Source organism: Aplysia californica, unplaced genomic scaffold (assembly GCF_000002075.1).
Source record: "Aplysia californica isolate F4 #8 unplaced genomic scaffold, AplCal3.0 scaffold00730, whole genome shotgun sequence".
In the NCBI taxonomy this organism is placed as follows: Eukaryota; Metazoa; Mollusca; class Gastropoda; order Aplysiida; family Aplysiidae; genus Aplysia; species Aplysia californica.
The window spans coordinates 60,011-77,287 of record NW_004798000.1 but is presented as its reverse complement, the minus strand read 5'-3'; the positions used below and the strand labels follow the sequence as shown (position 1 = coordinate 77,287).

The following is a 17,277-nucleotide window of genomic DNA, read 5'->3' as shown; positions in this document are numbered from 1 at the left end:
GAGAGAGAGAGAGAGAGAGAGAGAGAGAGAGAGAGAGAAAGGAATGGTGATAATTAATAATAAAGAAAACAAGTCGGGTTGATCTCTCCAAATTGTTAGTGACAATATCAATTAACGTATATACTGTATAATGAAGTCAAAGTAAAACAGGCGGTCTAAATATTTTGATGAGGCCATTTCCTTTCTTTTTAATACAAAGCTGTGTTCGAAGGAGGTAGAGGGGGTAATGATCCTGGTCACCCATATATCATGAGAGCGAAGTGTAGCTGTAACTTGGTTTTAGTAAGTGTTTTACGGCACTCGCAACACAATAAGGTCAAGTGCCGAAGATTAGAGTTTATTTTTTATTTAGTAGAGGTTTTACGGCACTCGCAACTGCATGGAGGGTGTTACAAGAGAGTAACAAACACAAAAAAGGATGGAAGATAAAGACGATAGATATTTGATAGGAAAAAAGAAGCAAACCACACCAGAGTCCCCGCCAACCACCCACCGCTGTAACTTTCCCTTCTATTGACACTCCTAATCATTTAGGAGGCGGGTTTCTCCAAGCCTTCCTGTCAGGACCAGCCCAGGAAGTACCGACTGGGATATGAATCCCGAGAGACAGACGTAGATAAAAAATAAACACACAAAAGCCTCCCCTCCAGGGAATTGAACTCCGTTGTTCTGCTTGAGATGACGAAGAGTGTAACTGCTACACCACTTACATTGAGCAAAACAAAGGAGGAGGAGGGCTATAGAGAGAGAGAGAGAGAGAGCGGGAGAGAAGGCAGGGGGGGGGGAGAAAGAGGGAGGGAGATAGAGAGAGCTCAGAGAGAGAGAGAGCTCAGAGAGAGAGAGAGAGAGAGAGAGAGAGAGAGAGAGATTGATTGATTGATTGAGTAGATGATTTACAGCACTATCGACACAATTTTGGTCATTTAAGCGCCAACAGGTTTCACCGCTACAAAATCAGACATGTTTTTAGTAAGAGTCTTTCGGAGCTCGCAACGGCACACGATCACACTATTTTTATTATGCTAAAAAGACGAACAAACATTTATAAAAGTTTTTGTAAATATGGAAAAGGCTTATTTACATTTGTATATACAATATTAATTTCAGTGTATGTATATATACACTGATAGTGATAACTATATATTTTCATTCTATTAAATAGTCCAATTTCTTTTATATAACTTAAAATTTTTCTAGGGCCTACGATGTCAAAAAGGGTCTTAATATCTTTACATTTAAAATATTTCTTACAAACATCATTAAATTCGACACATTTTCCATTAGGATGTGCCGAACTGTGAAATTTGTGTTGCACGCCACGCAAAAAGAGAGAGATTGAGAGAATAGGGTGGTGAGATAGAAGTAGTTTTCCCTATGCAATGTCTTCGGCTGCTATGTACTTTTCCAACATTTACCAGGACAGACCATAGCGCAACACACAAGTCTGCAGAGAGAAATATCACCATACGTTTTTCAGACAGGACAGGACTAACTTACACTTACAAATTGACATAAAAAAAGCACAAAAAGCAGTAGCAGATCTTTGTACAATGGTTTATTCTTGACTTTTTTCATTATAAAAGATGTTAATCGGGGTGGCTTCAACATTCCCCAAGAAATACATTAGGTACCCAACAGGCAATAGGCTTAGGAAGATTCCTGTGCATAAAACCTATCCGTAATACCACTAAAAGACAAGCCATACCACGGCACTCCAAAAATTAATGATCCCGGCTAAACAAATCCAGATGGTAAAAAAACCCTTTTAACTTTGACCTTCTGATGGCTGGATACCAACAAGGAAATCCAGAAATAGAAGTATCAGATGTTCACCCATTTCTTCAGTCATGTCTCATCCAGAACTGGCTCAATCATTTGAGGCAAATATTTAACAGCTATGACCGGAGTAACAAAAGTATTCACTTGAACAATCATTTTGTCTTTGTATTCTGTCATAGTTTAACCACTCTGCCTGATGCAAAAAACAAAAAGTCACTGTAACAGTGGGCCACATGCATGAGGACACAAAGTTGAAAGAAACCGTTCCAGAAATGGAACTGAAAACCCAACATAAAAGAAAAACAGCTCATTCACATGATTGTCGTGAATTTGGAACCACCTAAAGCAAGAGAAACTAGCTCTGAAACATAAAAGAAACCAATGAAAAAGTAAAAGTATCTTTAAAACCAGACTTTAAAAACAGCAATCAAGAAACGCTGCTTTACTAGATTGACTGGGAACCAACAGCCCCCCTCCCCCACCTCCCCTCACAACAGTAATCAGTCCTTGTTTGGTTTGCAAACTTTACACCTCTCTTGACAGAGATAAGGTTACTTCCCAAGCCACCAACATCTAAGACAAAACTCATCAACCAAAACCGAGATACAAGCATCAACGAAAACACAGCCACAAGAGTCAACATTTCCCCAACAAACCACAGGATGAACAATTTGGAGGCTCTCAGAGAAGCACAATCACAACAAATAATGGTTATTTTAAACTGATGAAAAATAAATTTAAAAATAAACAAACCAATCAAGTAAAAACAAAAATAGATAACCTGTCAACAGCATTTGCTTTCATCCCCTAACAGAGTGAATGCATTCTCAATAAGCTCGGAAGATTAAACACACAAGACGAAAGATTTCGGTTAAAATGAATACAGAAAAACACCCCCACAAATCAAGGCATAACCTTACATGATATACACAAGTTTCTAACCTGGTACCCGTCAACACTCATCAAGTCCAGTGAGCAAAGTAAATTAACATTTCTCTAATCTTCCCAGCGTATAAACAGCTATCTCTTCTAAATGCATTTTCCAACAGATAAATAGATTCCAAGGTTTGAAAGAAAAACAATGGAAAAAACAAATTTCCTTGCAAATCTTTTCAAGGCTAAACAATACTCAAATGAAGTGCTTCTAAAATGAGGAGCACACATGACAAAATGCACATGATAGATACACAACTTTTACTCACATTTGTGGTGTTCTCAAAACATTTGTTGTCTCAACAAGTTTCATATAAGTAAAAAAAAACCCAACCCAACCCTTCTGAAACCAGCATGTGATTCACCACCCAACCAATCACTGGCCTACCGCGAAAATACAAAACCACTGTGACAAGCCATTAAGTCAAATCTGGAACCCCCTTGAATTAACAGCCCCCCCCAGGACAACCCCTTCGTGTTTAAACACAAAAAAAAACAACTTCTAATGGTACAATAGCTGTAAGATGACCCAGCAGAAAGATTTAACTGTCATGGAAATTGTAGATATTTTAGCCCACATCAATACAATTCAGTAAATTAGCTCATTTAGGACGGGGCGGCTTCAACCCTGCCTGTAAGGGCCAACCCCGACCGAGAGAGATACAATGTCCCAGCCCAGCGGAAAGACATAAGATTCTATGCTTGATTTAAAAATACCTCACACATGGGAATCTAACTTGTGTCTTTTCCACACTAACTGCTACACCACAGCTGTCGGTCCAGCTCCGACATAACAGATTAACTCAAGCATCGCCATAATTCATTTTCCGCTCATGCCTAGAAGCCACTCATGAACAATCCACACCTTAACACAGCAACTATGACGTGACATTTGACACATTACACAATACTGAATCAAAACTCGTAAGGAAATAAAGGGGCAGACACGTAGCCCTAGCTGCCACTCTTACCGATGGTCAGAATGATCTACCAAACAAATTAGGTTGGGAAAATTAGACAACTAAACTCATTGTGGAGAGAAAAAAAGTTTGCTACATGATGTTTACTAAGTATCTCAACCACCCACAAAAACTTTCATCTCTATTCTTCTTAGTGAGTGATCATGTTGAGTCAACAAATTATTTTGACGTATCTTAACACAGCAGCATTCGATCAGTGCTGAAAAGAAAACACATGCCAACAGACTCTACTGTATACCGGTACAGAGTTCTTCACTAAGAAACTATTAGTTATTAGTAAAACAGTAGAATGAACACACCTTCTTTGAAAGCAGACCCAAAAAAACAACTACAATGCCAATATCATGAAGAAAATATTGACAAGTGAATCTTCATAGGAAAAGATCAGAATAATGCCTCATTTTTTGCTACTGCATATTTAGCTAGAATGATAATGGTACCACTATAGAAATTAAATAAATATATAGAAAAAAACTGCCTATATTTCGCTGCTCTTTCTCTTTCTGAATTATAAATTTTGCCCTTGTCATTAGAGACAGACCACAGTTTGACACAACTCACAAGTGTTCATGCCCACTGCTCATTGTAAGACTCCGCCAGATGTCACTTTGAAAAACGATGTACGCAGAAGTCTTACACTGAGCAGTTAATGCTTTTGTTTTACTTTAAAGCTTAGCCTTCCCATGTTTTCAAATGCTGTAATTATGTTCCAATACAGCACAGACTTCTAAAAAGTATTACAACACCCCCCCCCCCCCTCCAATTTTTTTTTCTTTGTAATAAAAAAAAAAGAAGAAAAATAGTGAAATAAAAATCAACCAGCCAAATCAAGACAGACAGTACAAAGAAAACAGTGCAACATTCCTTGTATTTAGATCTCTAGAGGTGCTGCTGGTCAGAGGGCTCTGTTGAGTTTCTTCCCATCGATGACAGTCTTGATCTCATCCTTGTCCAGAGTCTCATACTTTATCAGCGCTTGGGCCAGGTTGTTCAGCTCCTGCTGGTGCTGCTTCAGGATGTTCCGGGCCCGGTCGTACGAGTCCTGGACACAGCAAGCCAGAGGTTTCATTTGAAATCTTAACCATTATCAATATTGTCAGGGACATTTCCAATTGAAGATGTTGGCAATAAAATAAACAGATTGTTTAAGGCACTTTACTTAAATTAAACCAACCTCCTCAACTCAAAGAAAACTCAACTGAATTGAAATATTCTTTTAAAATAATAATAATAATTATTATCACATATTTACCGCTGGTCAATTCATTGATTTTGCATTCATCAACAGCATGCCATGCCACAATATGTGTGGCCGTCTGGGATAACCCGTCGGAAGTCGCTGGCTCTAGTCTTGAGCTATGTGCTTCCAAAGTCAAATTTCATCATTTTGGTCGAATTTGAGATATTATCATGATTGGTTTCTTCATTCATTTATCTTTCATTTTCTTTTAATCTTATTCTTTAAATCAGTTTAGAAATGTATTTTCAAAGTGTAATTTGAAGTCCCCCTAATTAAGGTTTTCAGCACCGATGAGGAAAAATAGCACCTGATTTTGTCTGTCAAACCCCCGATTCCATTACGCGATTTGAACACGCTCATAATGTAAAACTAGGTCGTGCCTCATACCAAAACAAAGGTCTTTCTTTCTACTTTTTAACTATGACGTTTGCGCATAAATACGTGACATGTACAAGTAGTGCGCATCCAATTTACACAGGTGACCTGTGGTATTCCGCATCTCGTTGAAAAGTCCGACATTCTGAGGCAAATACTGCCATCAAAAACCCGTTTTGCTCACTTTAATTGATGCAAAACTTATAACTTTATATTTAGAAAATGATAATTATATAGTTTATCTTAGTTTTATCAAGTTTATTCATAGACAAAGAAACTTCTCTCCCAACCGCGCGAGTTTTGTTTCACTCATCACACTTCATGCAGTTGATGAACGTTCAGGATGGCGAGCTCCGTGTTTAGCACCGATGATGAGATTGCAAAGCTTTTAAATTTAAATCGAGCCGATTCAGAAGCATACCATGAAGTTGTGGATTCATATTTTGGATCAAGAGATGACGATGAGGATGATTTATCAAGTGGTGATGAGGAATCTAATTCTGGTAAGTGGGAACTTAGATCTGGTTGTTGTTTCGATACAAACATGTTTGATGTCCACAGGCCTGGATCTCGTAAGTTAGGGTTACTCTCTGTTGAATTTCTGCTTTGTTGATTCAAATTTATAGGAAAGGTGAATAGAAATTATGTTTTTATTGTTTACAAATCCACATATCTAGATCTGCATCAGAATAGGCCTAGACCTAGACCTTGATCCAGATCTAAATCATAGATCTAGATCTAGATCTAGATCTAGATCTAGATCTACCAAAACACCTGTACTGTAGGACTGTAGGCAGATCTGATCTAAGATCTAGATCTAGATCTAGTCTAGTTCTAGATCTAGTGTCTAGATCTAGCACTAAACTTTAGATTCCTTGTCTTCAGATGTTATACTCTATCTATTTAAATTAATTATTGGTTTGTATATTCATTTATCTTGTTTTGTTGATAAAATAGTCGAGCAGTCTCTTGTAAATCGGAGACTGTCGTTGCTCATCAATGATTCGATAACACGACACAACAGCAATAAAAACACTTCGCAATACATAGAAATCTAGATCTAGATATCTAGCTAACCGTACATGGTGAAACAGTTTCATTAATTTATCTTTTTGTTTGGTTGTAATTCAATTTTAAAATGCACGCCGTCTTTGTTTTCAACAAGTAAGCTATAACTTATAACATAGATTCTATATTCATCACGTCAAGTGAAATTCAAATGATGCCAGGCAGAATGCACCACTGTAAGTGATTCAACCTCATAAATTCTTGTTTTAACTCTTCAACTAACCACTATGTTGTAATTAAATGCTTTGGAATGGTTTGCATGCAATTTTTGTGTTTTACTAACATCATTAACACATGGGGGGGCCTCAAATCTGAAGGCCAACTTTTAAGTGCTGTTTTCTCAAAAGTGACTTTTCGGAGGGTACCACACATAAAAGGCCATAACTTTTGATCTATTGAAGATAATCTAGTCAAATAAAAAGCAAAATGTTCAGAATTGAATGCATAATCCAAATATGTAAATAACTCAAAAGTGATAGAGTGACCCATGTGAAGGGTTTTCCTGGACAGCCACACATATGTTCACTTAAAAAATGCTAGAGAAAGCAGTGCAGACTTTTCCCGGTACAAATGAGAGAGGAACTCCCTTATTGGCAACCACAATTTGATTTCATATTATTTTTTGTTTGCTTTTATATAAGTGTTTTACGGCACTCGCAACTGCATAAGGTCATATGAGCGTGCGGGACACACTTAACTTTTTCTGTTGGTAGGAAATTTTGAATTTTGCCCAGGTGGTGGCTAAGGAATACTCTTATCGATTTTAGACCACCAAGGGATCTTTAACGTGCGCAACTTGCACATGGGCCCTCCGAGATTTTTCGCCCTTGTCCGAGAAGGCTAGGTGTAGATCTTTCCTACCAGAAAATCAGGGGTGTGGCTGAAAGACAGCAGTAAGAAGAAGCCAAGGAGTAGCAGTAGAAAGGCTGTAGAAAGAATCAGGAGCCCAGAGGAGGGGGGCAAAGGAGATGAGGGAGTGGGAGCAGAAAGAGGAGACGAAAGCAGACGACAGAAAAATTGTTAGGGAGCAGGAAAGGAGGTGAAAGGAGACAAATTTAGAGAAGAAATTTTTCGGTCACTACCCGTATTCGAACCCGGGACCTTTGAATGAAAAGCCAACACCTTAACCTCTAGGCCACGAGAGCCCCTGTTTTCATAATACATTAAGTGAAAAATATATACAAAATAAAAGACTTTCGCTCCATATTTAGCATCTACAGTAAATTATACTAGAGTATCATTGTACGAAGAATACAGAAAAAAAAAAATCTACTTAACTTCAAACACTAATTGTATCTGTCAGTGACTTAACTGTTGCCTGACGAGGAAAACGATGACAATTTTTACAAAAACTACGCACCGAAAGGAGACGCCTGATTTCATTGTCAATGGCTTCTCTCTGAGCAGGGCTGATGTCCATATCACTGAAAGATCGCAGGCCAACCTGAAGAACAAATACGAGTTTTCATGTGGGAGCCTGACTGGCACAATAAGCAGATGCACACATATCAACAACTCACATTATCATTGGGTACAATAAAACTTACAGAACAATCTGTCAAGAAGAGGTTAATAATAATATCATCCATGAATGTCCATAATTCTGTCATTTGTGTATAGGTCTAGTTACATTGAGTATGTGTCCCGGTTCTTTATCATTCTCTGCACGTATGTATAAACTGCATTGGTCTTAAAATGAATGTGTCTCATTGTGCTTTATAATTTCATCCACGTATGTGTATTAACTGTATTGGAGTTATATTAAGTATGTTTATGCTATTCTTTAACATTCTATGCATGTAACTATTGGAACTGTATTGAGCATTAAGCAAACTACTTTAAATCAAACTATGCATACACTGAACAATCCACTGTACCCTGTTTCCGCAAGGATAAAAGTAAGAGCAGTGTTCCTCAGAAATGTATAAAACAAAAGCTTCCTGCAGTCACTCACTTTGTCGGACATGCCGTTGACCATGACCATGGCAGTGGCAACGCGTGTGGCCATCTGTAGATCGTTGGATGCACCAGTGGTCACCTTCTCCATGCCATATATGACCTCTTCCGCCGCCCGGCCACCCATTGCAGTGTCCATGGACGCCTTCAGCTGGGCTACGGTCCTGTTGTACACTTCCTTCTCATCGATGAAGGCAGTCTGAAGACCACAGAATCATGGTGAAAACTAATGTCTGAAGACCACAGAATCATGGAGAAAACCAATGTCTGTAGACCACAGAATCATGGTGAAAACCAATGTCTGAAGACCACAGAATCATGGTGAAAACCAATGTCTGAAGACCACAGAATCATGGTGAAAATCAAGGTCTGAAGACCACAGAATCATGGTGAAAACTAATGTCTGAAGACCACAGAATCATGGTGAAAACCAATGTCTGAAGACCACAGAATCATGGTGAAAACCAATGTCTGAAGACCACAGAATCATGGTGAAAACCAATGTCTGAAGACCACAGAATCATGGTGAAAACCAATGTCTGAAGACCACAGAATCATGATGAAAACCAATGTCTGAAGACCACAGAATCATGGTGAAAACCAACGTCTAAAGCCCACAGACTCATGGTGAAAAACATGTCAGGACCACAAAAATGTGTGTGGGGGGGGGGGGGGGGGGACCCAAATCCATCTGAATCATGGTGAAAAATGTTCCACACCTCAATCAGAGTAAAAAAACATTACAAACCTCAATTGTGGTGAAGACGTGAACAATATGGTGGAAAAACATTACACACCTCAACCATGGTAAAATCACCCTAATATAATCATGGTGAAAATGTTATCCAAACCAATAAAATTTAAAACATTAAAGAGGCAGCCTGTGCAGGATTCATCCCAGCAAACAGACAGAGAAATACTCTCCAAAATAAGTAAACTCCCCTAACAAAAAGACAGAAATGCTCTCTGGATAAACATAACTGCAATGTTATTCTACAAAGTGTGAGAGCCAAAGTTCTAGTGACGGCAACAAAATAGATGAGTAAAAAGTTTCTGTGTCATGACAAGGAAGATGGGTCACCTGCAACAGCTGCCTGTCAATTTCCATTGTATGTCATGACTTCTGTCAGAACTGGGTATTGTCTTAACTATGAACGAAAACAGCAAATGGGAGGGACAGAGGGAGGGAGCAATGTAATAGCGCATGTGTGTGTGTGTGTGTGTGTGTGTGTGTGTGTGTGTGTGTGTGTGTGTGTGAGTGAGTGAGAGTGAGAGTGAGAGAGAGAGAGAGAGAGAGACAGACAGACAGACAGGCAGACAGACAGACAGACAGACAGAGAAAAAGAGAGACAGACAGACAGAGAAAAAGAGAGACAGACATAGACACAGAGAGAGAGACTTACGTGTCCAAGAGACTGCCCACGAGGAATGATTGTGACTTTGTGCAGAGGCGTGGCATCCTTTGTGTAGAACGCGACCAAAGTATGTCCGGCCTCATGGAACGCCGTGATCCAGTTGGTTTCTTCATCTGGAATACGATGCTTTCTCTCTGGACCTGATGTAACAATGAAGGTAAATTACTAGAGTTTGGGCAAAGACAAGCACTTCAACCGTATAGCAGCCATTAACACTTTGACACCTTATCTTGCAGATTGCCGATGTTTACCACCCAGTTTCATTGGATTTTCCCCAAAATGAGGTGGCAAAGTCTTAAGTGCTTGTGATAAAAAAGCAAGGCAGACTGACGGAAACAACAGTTTTAGTTTAGTTTTACTAGAGGGTTTTACGGCGCTCGCAACTGCATACGGTCATATGAGCGTCAAGGGGTGGGTGTCAACAGAGAAGTCTTTACAGGGAATCAGACTTACTCTGCTCACCTCTCTAGCTTCAACAGCACAAAGTCTGCTTCGACTATCAAGGTACTTCGGAAATAGCAGGTCACAAATGTGTGACAAACATACAAAAGAAGTAGAGGAAAATGACAATAGTAAGGATTAGGAAAGAAAGAGCAGCAGTTCCCAGTTGTAGATAAGGCACAGTTGTGAACGTGACATGATGAATCAGCCCATTTACAATTCTACTGTGCATGAATGAGAAATGTCCCCCCTTTGGGGATGGCCTAAAGACACTACAGTCAGTGGCATTGCCCCGGGGGGGGGGGGGGGGGGGGGGACCCAAATCCATCTGAATCATGGTGAAAAATGTTCCACACCTCAATCAGAGTAAAAAAACATTACAAACCTCAATTGTGGTGAAGACGTGAACAATATGGTGGAAAAACATTACACACCTCAACCATGGTAAAATCACCCTAATATAATCATGGTGAAAATGTTATCCAAACCAATAAAATTTAAAACATTAAAGAGGCAGCCTGTGCAGGATTCATCCCAGCAAACAGACAGAGAAATACTCTCCAAAATAAGTAAACTCCCCTAACAAAAAGACAGAAATGCTCTCTGGATAAACATAACTGCAATGTTATTCTACAAAGTGTGAGAGCCAAAGTTCTAGTGACGGCAACAAAATAGATGAGTAAAAAGTTTCTGTGTCATGACAAGGAAGATGGGTCACCTGCAACAGCTGCCTGTCAATTTCCATTGTATGTCATGACTTCTGTCAGAACTGGGTATTGTCTTAACTATGAACGAAAACAGCAAATGGGAGGGACAGAGGGAGGGAGCAATGTAATAGCGCATGTGTGTGTGTGTGTGTGTGTGTGTGTGTGTGTGTGTGTGTGTGTGTGTGTGAGTGAGTGAGAGTGAGAGTGAGAGAGAGAGAGAGAGAGAGACAGACAGACAGACAGGCAGACAGACAGACAGACAGACAGAGAAAAAGAGAGACAGACAGACAGAGAAAAAGAGAGACAGACATAGACACAGAGAGAGAGACTTACGTGTCCAAGAGACTGCCCACGAGGAATGATTGTGACTTTGTGCAGAGGCGTGGCATCCTTTGTGTAGAACGCGACCAAAGTATGTCCGGCCTCATGGAACGCCGTGATCCAGTTGGTTTCTTCATCTGGAATACGATGCTTTCTCTCTGGACCTGATGTAACAATGAAGGTAAATTACTAGAGTTTGGGCAAAGACAAGCACTTCAACCGTATAGCAGCCATTAACACTTTGACACCTTATCTTGCAGATTGCCGATGTTTACCACCCAGTTTCATTGGATTTTCCCCAAAATGAGGTGGCAAAGTCTTAAGTGCTTGTGATAAAAAAGCAAGGCAGACTGACGGAAACAACAGTTTTAGTTTAGTTTTACTAGAGGGTTTTACGGCGCTCGCAACTGCATACGGTCATATGAGCGTCAAGGGGTGGGTGTCAACAGAGAAGTCTTTACAGGGAATCAGACTTACTCTGCTCACCTCTCTAGCTTCAACAGCACAAAGTCTGCTTCGACTATCAAGGTACTTCGGAAATAGCAGGTCACAAATGTGTGACAAACATACAAAAGAAGTAGAGGAAAATGACAATAGTAAGGATTAGGAAAGAAAGAGCAGCAGTTCCCAGTTGTAGATAAGGCACAGTTGTGAACGTGACATGATGAATCAGCCCATTTACAATTCTACTGTGCATGAATGAGAAATGTCCCCCCTTTGGGGATGGCCTAAAGACACTACAGTCAGTGGCATTGCCCCGGGGGGGGGGGGGGGGGGGGGGGGACACACGACCTACTGGTTGCAGCCTCCAACCACTAATAAAAACAGAAGAGTAGAAAGTATCTGTACCATGACAATCGAAATGTGTCGACTATAACAGAAGATTCTCAATCTCCACGGTATTCATGTCATGACACAGAGCTAGGTATGCTGTCTTTCCTGTGATGGAAACCAGCAAATGAGAGGGAGGGAGTGGGAGAAAAGGGAGAGAGATAAGAGAGACAGGAAGACATTAATTGGTCTGGCTTCAATGCCCCTGTACACCGAAAGACAAAAAGGTCTTCCCCTTTTCCTTACCCATGATGATTTTGTCCCGAGAGTGTTCCAAATGTGACATGGTCACTGTCTCCCGACCGTCAATCACAGCCTTCAGAGCAGCCTGGTTGATCAAGTTCTCCAACTCTGCCCCTGAAAACCATCAAGTCAACACGCTGTCAAAATGTTTCAACAAGCCCTGTCAACATTCCTAGTCCATCCCATAATCACTTTTAAAAGCTGGTGACACTTCTTTCCCTGTGCATAGCAATCATGCGAGACAAATCTGGATGAGGCAAGACTGGCCAGTTTGTATTTAGTCTCTACCTGTCTACCAATAGCCAAGATGGCAGACAATGTAATCTAACAAGTTTAGTGTAGGCATCAGGAAAGTATAACATATAGAGTAGGTCGCGTAAACACGGCCTCGTGGCCTTCCGACCGTGTGGTATCGGTGAAATCGGGGTAATTCCGATCGCTGTTTCTTTGCTCTTTCGCTATAAAGCACCAAATGCCGTACACCTTGTAAAAGTTCAGCTTTTCCTCGTTATAATGGTGTAAGTTGTTTTTATGTCCGATTAGTAGGAGCTGGAGAATCGCCGACGAAAGCAAAGTCCCTCGCGGTCGGAATGCGTGGTCGGCCGGTTGAAAAATTGACATGGGTGCATTCAAATGCTTCGCGGAACAAGGGATGATTAAATACCGTCTTTTCATTGGCGGAGAACTGTAGAGCTTTAAACGGGCTTTCCTGTGGTATGTATTTGGCCTTTGGCGTCTAAATAGAAAGCCTTAAAAAATACTGTCAAAATGTTTAAAGATCACTTTTTACACATAATATGTAAAATACCGGCTTAAAAAATATATTCAATAAAAGATCAGCTTATTTCCTATTAGAATAAAGTAATCAGCTTGGAATTATTTTTCATCAATCCTTCCGCGAGACTCAGAAAGCATGTGACCCCGCACGCGGGGTACAGTACAGTATAGAGCCGACTCGCTCGCCGCGGGGCCCGGTGCGGCGCCGGCCTGGTCAACGCTCTGTGTTTTTGTCGAAATAACGACAGATCATCGTGTTTGAGGCGATAAAATACTGATTTGTAATGATCTCACAGTCTTGAAAAAAATTAGGCTCCATATATTTGTTATAGTGATTGTACTCTGTTAATGTGGAGATGTTTAGTGCTCTTGGTACTCTTTTATTGTCTGTCAAACATGGGAATGCAGCCAGTGACTGACTTTAACAAATTTTATCAAATTTTAAACAACTACCATTTTCTTAAAAATTGACTGAGAGGTAAAAGAATGGTACCAAAATGCTCAGTGGATATAGGCCTTTCAAATGGAACTGATAAATTTGGCAACAGCTACTTTGAACATTTAGTTTCTGGTACCTATATAGAGCCTGTACTCAAGATTCGAGTTCTCACTTGAGTATTTCATAATTGCTTGGACTTATTCAAATCCAAAATACTAAACTGGCACAGCCCTGAAGGAAGAAAAATATGCAATGGGTTGAGGAAAAGTAGAGAATCAGTTGCGGATGGATTAGCTCCTTTAGCAAAGTTCATATCTGCATGTATCCCACACTACAAATCTCCCAAGGCACCATTTTACAGGGGGCTCGAATATATCAGACAATTGCAGCCTTGACGCTTACACATTACAGCACCCAAAAGCCAACTAAAAATATCTACGACAGGCATAAAAAAAGTATTCACATTTTTAACAATACAACAACAGCAATCAAAGAGTGAGAGAAGAGAAATGACCCACCTGAAAAACCTGTAGTACCTTTGGCCAGCTTATCAACATCCACAGCTGCAAAAGCAGAAGAGTCAAATACACAATTAAATATAAAGATATCAGTCGAATGAAAAAGTACACTGTGTTGCAATAGAGGTAAACTGTAACTGTTTTGTACCTTCACAGACATTATCTAGACCGTTTAGGAGGGATATCATTCCCCACACAGCCTGGAGTTGGCCCCTTTGCTCCCTCCCCACTCAACAAATAATCGTAATAATACAGTGATCTCCGGCTAATAACATGCTGGGTAAAAGTCTGAACAATTGCTCCAAGAGTGCAGCGTGGAATGGAATTTTTCTCAAGTAATTACCACTTGTAAGCACATGTTCGAAATCGACAATTCATTCTAACAGCATGATCGTTCCTGTGCTAATGTAAAAAATGGATCAGCCATAAAACGACTCACTTCATGTGGAACTAGTCGAAACAAAGTAAACACAGCATGTTCTCGTTTCAAAGACTTCTATAAATAACAAACAGCCCTTCTACTAACAAATGGAAACGTTGATGAGAGGAAATAATAACAATAATAATAATTATAATAATAAATTAAATTTATATAATGCACATACTGGGGTCTTTCTTTATTTTGCTGATGTAAAGCTCAATAATTTCCTTGCGTCCCTTCAGATCAGGAAGAGCCACGGTCACCTCGACGTCGAACCTGCCTGGCCGCCGTAGAGCCCTGCACAGAAGGGGTAGGAGGGTAAGAATACCGCATGAGAAGGCAAAAAACATAGAGCAACTAAGGAATTATTGCACAAAAGAAGACAACTTCAACAAAAATTCTGGTTTTGCTGAAAGCGCCTCCCCTACAACAGTAATTCCCTACAGAAATTACTTAGGCACAGCAATCGTACCAATAAGACATTGCCCCCATTATTGTCTCAGAAGCCTAAAAGGTGTTAATTACCAAGGTCGTGTAATAATAATGACTAGATTGTCTTTGGCAGACATGGCCATATTTCCTATATATTTCAATTTCATTTACAAACTGCACTCTTTAAACATTGAAAAACTACCTGCTTTGATTCTATTTTTAACAATTTGTAACATGACCCCGTGGAATCATGAGCTCATCATTTTTTGGGCATACAGAATTATTGGTATCATCTTAAAGCTTATTTATTTGTCTTGCTTTTGTTAAAAAAAACCCAGAAGTTGAGATATTTGTGATTGAAATAGGTGGGGGCTGCTTGGTTTCACAGGTAAAACAAGCCACAAAATGGCCACCAGTTTGGTGACTTCCATGGCTTGAGAGTCCTCGTAAACTGAACATTTTCATTTTTTGTGCTTTTAATCCCTTCGTGCCGTGCCTTATGACACACCTGGTACGTCATGAAAATGCAAAATTTTTTTCCGCTAGGCTTGCAAGTGATCCATAAACATAGATCTAGGCTTGCAGGCAGCCGCGTGCTCTTGTGCAACATAAATCAAAATGACTTTTAAAAGGTAAAAATATTAACCTTTTGACTTAGATTTGCAGGTCATTTGAAATTATGAGTAAGATGGGAGGAAACGGGGAATAAGAAAAGTGGCACAATCGAAGACTCAGTGTCTGAAATATGACACTAGTGCGCTAAATCAAGACTGTGCGTCCATTAACACTGAGACATTAGGCTGGCTGTCCTAGGTAACTAGCTCAGCTGAAAATCAGTGCTCACAGTAGGAACGTATATCCCCTGGCAAAGAAAGAGTTAATCAACATTTTTCAGTAAAATCCACACATAAATGTGTTTTTAAATGGGCACAAAAACTGCCAAATTGACATAAAGAAAAAAATTAAATTTCATTATTTTCATGAGCGCTGGATCTCACCACGGTGCCTCACATAATTACAAACAGTAACACCCCCAGTTTCATAAGAAAACCTTTTAGAAGGCCACCACGGCTGCTTCTATTGGGACGAGAAAACAAACCTAATAAGCAGCTGAATTTTCCCCCCAAAATCAGATCAACATTACAGATAATTCTTATGAGCACACATAAACACATACTTGAAACAAATAATACAGCAAGCACCATTTTCTAACCACACAAAAGTTGAAACACTTACTTATCCATGCACACATAATACTTGCAACTTACTTATCCATGCACACATAATACTTGCAACTTACTTATCCATGCACACATAACACTTGCAACTTACTTATCCATGCACACATAACACTTGCAACTTACTTATCCATGTTATCCACTTTGTTGGTTGCCCCCATCACTATAATTCCCTCATTCTGTTGAAATCTGAAACAACAACCATTACACAGAATATTACAATGATAGCCATTAACTCAAATCATTTAGAAATAGCATTTTGGTTGTGCATAACTGCTCCAAATTGTTCTGCTCTCCTTCTCAGGACTGCTCATCCACCAGCATATGTTTTAGTATTCAACAAATTAAAAAAAGGTAGTGTCAATTGCCACGGGTGATGCGGTGACGATTGAGCTAAGTTTGTGTGCGTTTGTGGCCTACTTCTAGAATCGCCTGCGTTGGTTCTACACCGAAGCATAGGCTAGCCGACGGCTCATTCAAAATACGTCAAGTTGAAGTTGGCAGCTCTAGATGTTCGTCCAAGGAAATAAGAAAAAAAATTGACCCACTTAAGACGTGAGGAGCTCAAAAGGATAGCAAGGAAACAAAACTTTCATTTTACGGTAAACAAAATCTTTCAAATCAGCTTGATTTTATGCAAAATGATATTCCCTGATAAAAATAAGTTTATAGATAGTTTTGAATACCATTGTGCAAGTAAAAAGAATTTGAGAGCAAAGCATTTGAAAATTGACCAATACTATATTCCTTTCGAACCCCAGATTGTGTGCAACTACTCGTTATAATGACTTATCAACTTATGAGAGGGGGTTGGATCTAGATCTAATGTATCCAAGTGATCGTAACACATTATGAATAGAAAGCAAAAGGTAGAGCGTTGTTTTCAGACTTGACACCGCATCACTCGGTGGCAATGGACACTATACCGCGTCAATAAAGTGAATTGCCACCGTTTCACTCCGTAGCAATTGACACCAGCGTCATTTAAGTGAATTGCCACCGCGTCACTCTGCGGCAATTGACGCTACCTTAAAAAAATTAGTTACCTGGCTCAAAGATTCGTTGCCACAAACAGGTTTACATCATATACAGAAGTAAGTTACCAAACCAGATTTTCACCTTCGCATAAAGGTATCCAGTCTGACTCAAGTGGATTCACATCA

At 39.8% G+C, this 17,277-nt stretch overlaps 1 protein-coding gene across 2 annotated transcripts in view; it reads right to left on the bottom strand.

Annotated features, from left to right (window-relative positions):
* Positions 1 to 1,538: 1,538 nt before the first annotated feature.
* LOC101860201 (ATP-dependent zinc metalloprotease YME1L) overlaps positions 1,539 to 17,277 on the bottom strand; it is a 34,305-nt gene continuing 18,566 nt past the window's right edge. For both annotated transcript variants that reach the window (XM_005108879.3, XM_005108880.3), the window contains exons 13-20: positions 16,241 to 16,303; positions 14,629 to 14,741; positions 14,024 to 14,068; positions 12,293 to 12,403; positions 11,228 to 11,379; positions 8,330 to 8,530; positions 7,736 to 7,819; positions 1,539 to 4,734 (exon numbers count right to left, since the gene is read on the bottom strand). In XM_005108879.3, the coding sequence (XP_005108936.1) occupies positions 4,588 to 4,734; positions 7,736 to 7,819; positions 8,330 to 8,530; positions 11,228 to 11,379; positions 12,293 to 12,403; positions 14,024 to 14,068; positions 14,629 to 14,741; positions 16,241 to 16,303 (916 nt within the window). In that variant the 3' untranslated portion in view covers positions 1,539 to 4,587. The remainder of the gene's footprint in view (positions 4,735 to 7,735; positions 7,820 to 8,329; positions 8,531 to 11,227; positions 11,380 to 12,292; positions 12,404 to 14,023; positions 14,069 to 14,628; positions 14,742 to 16,240; positions 16,304 to 17,277) is intronic.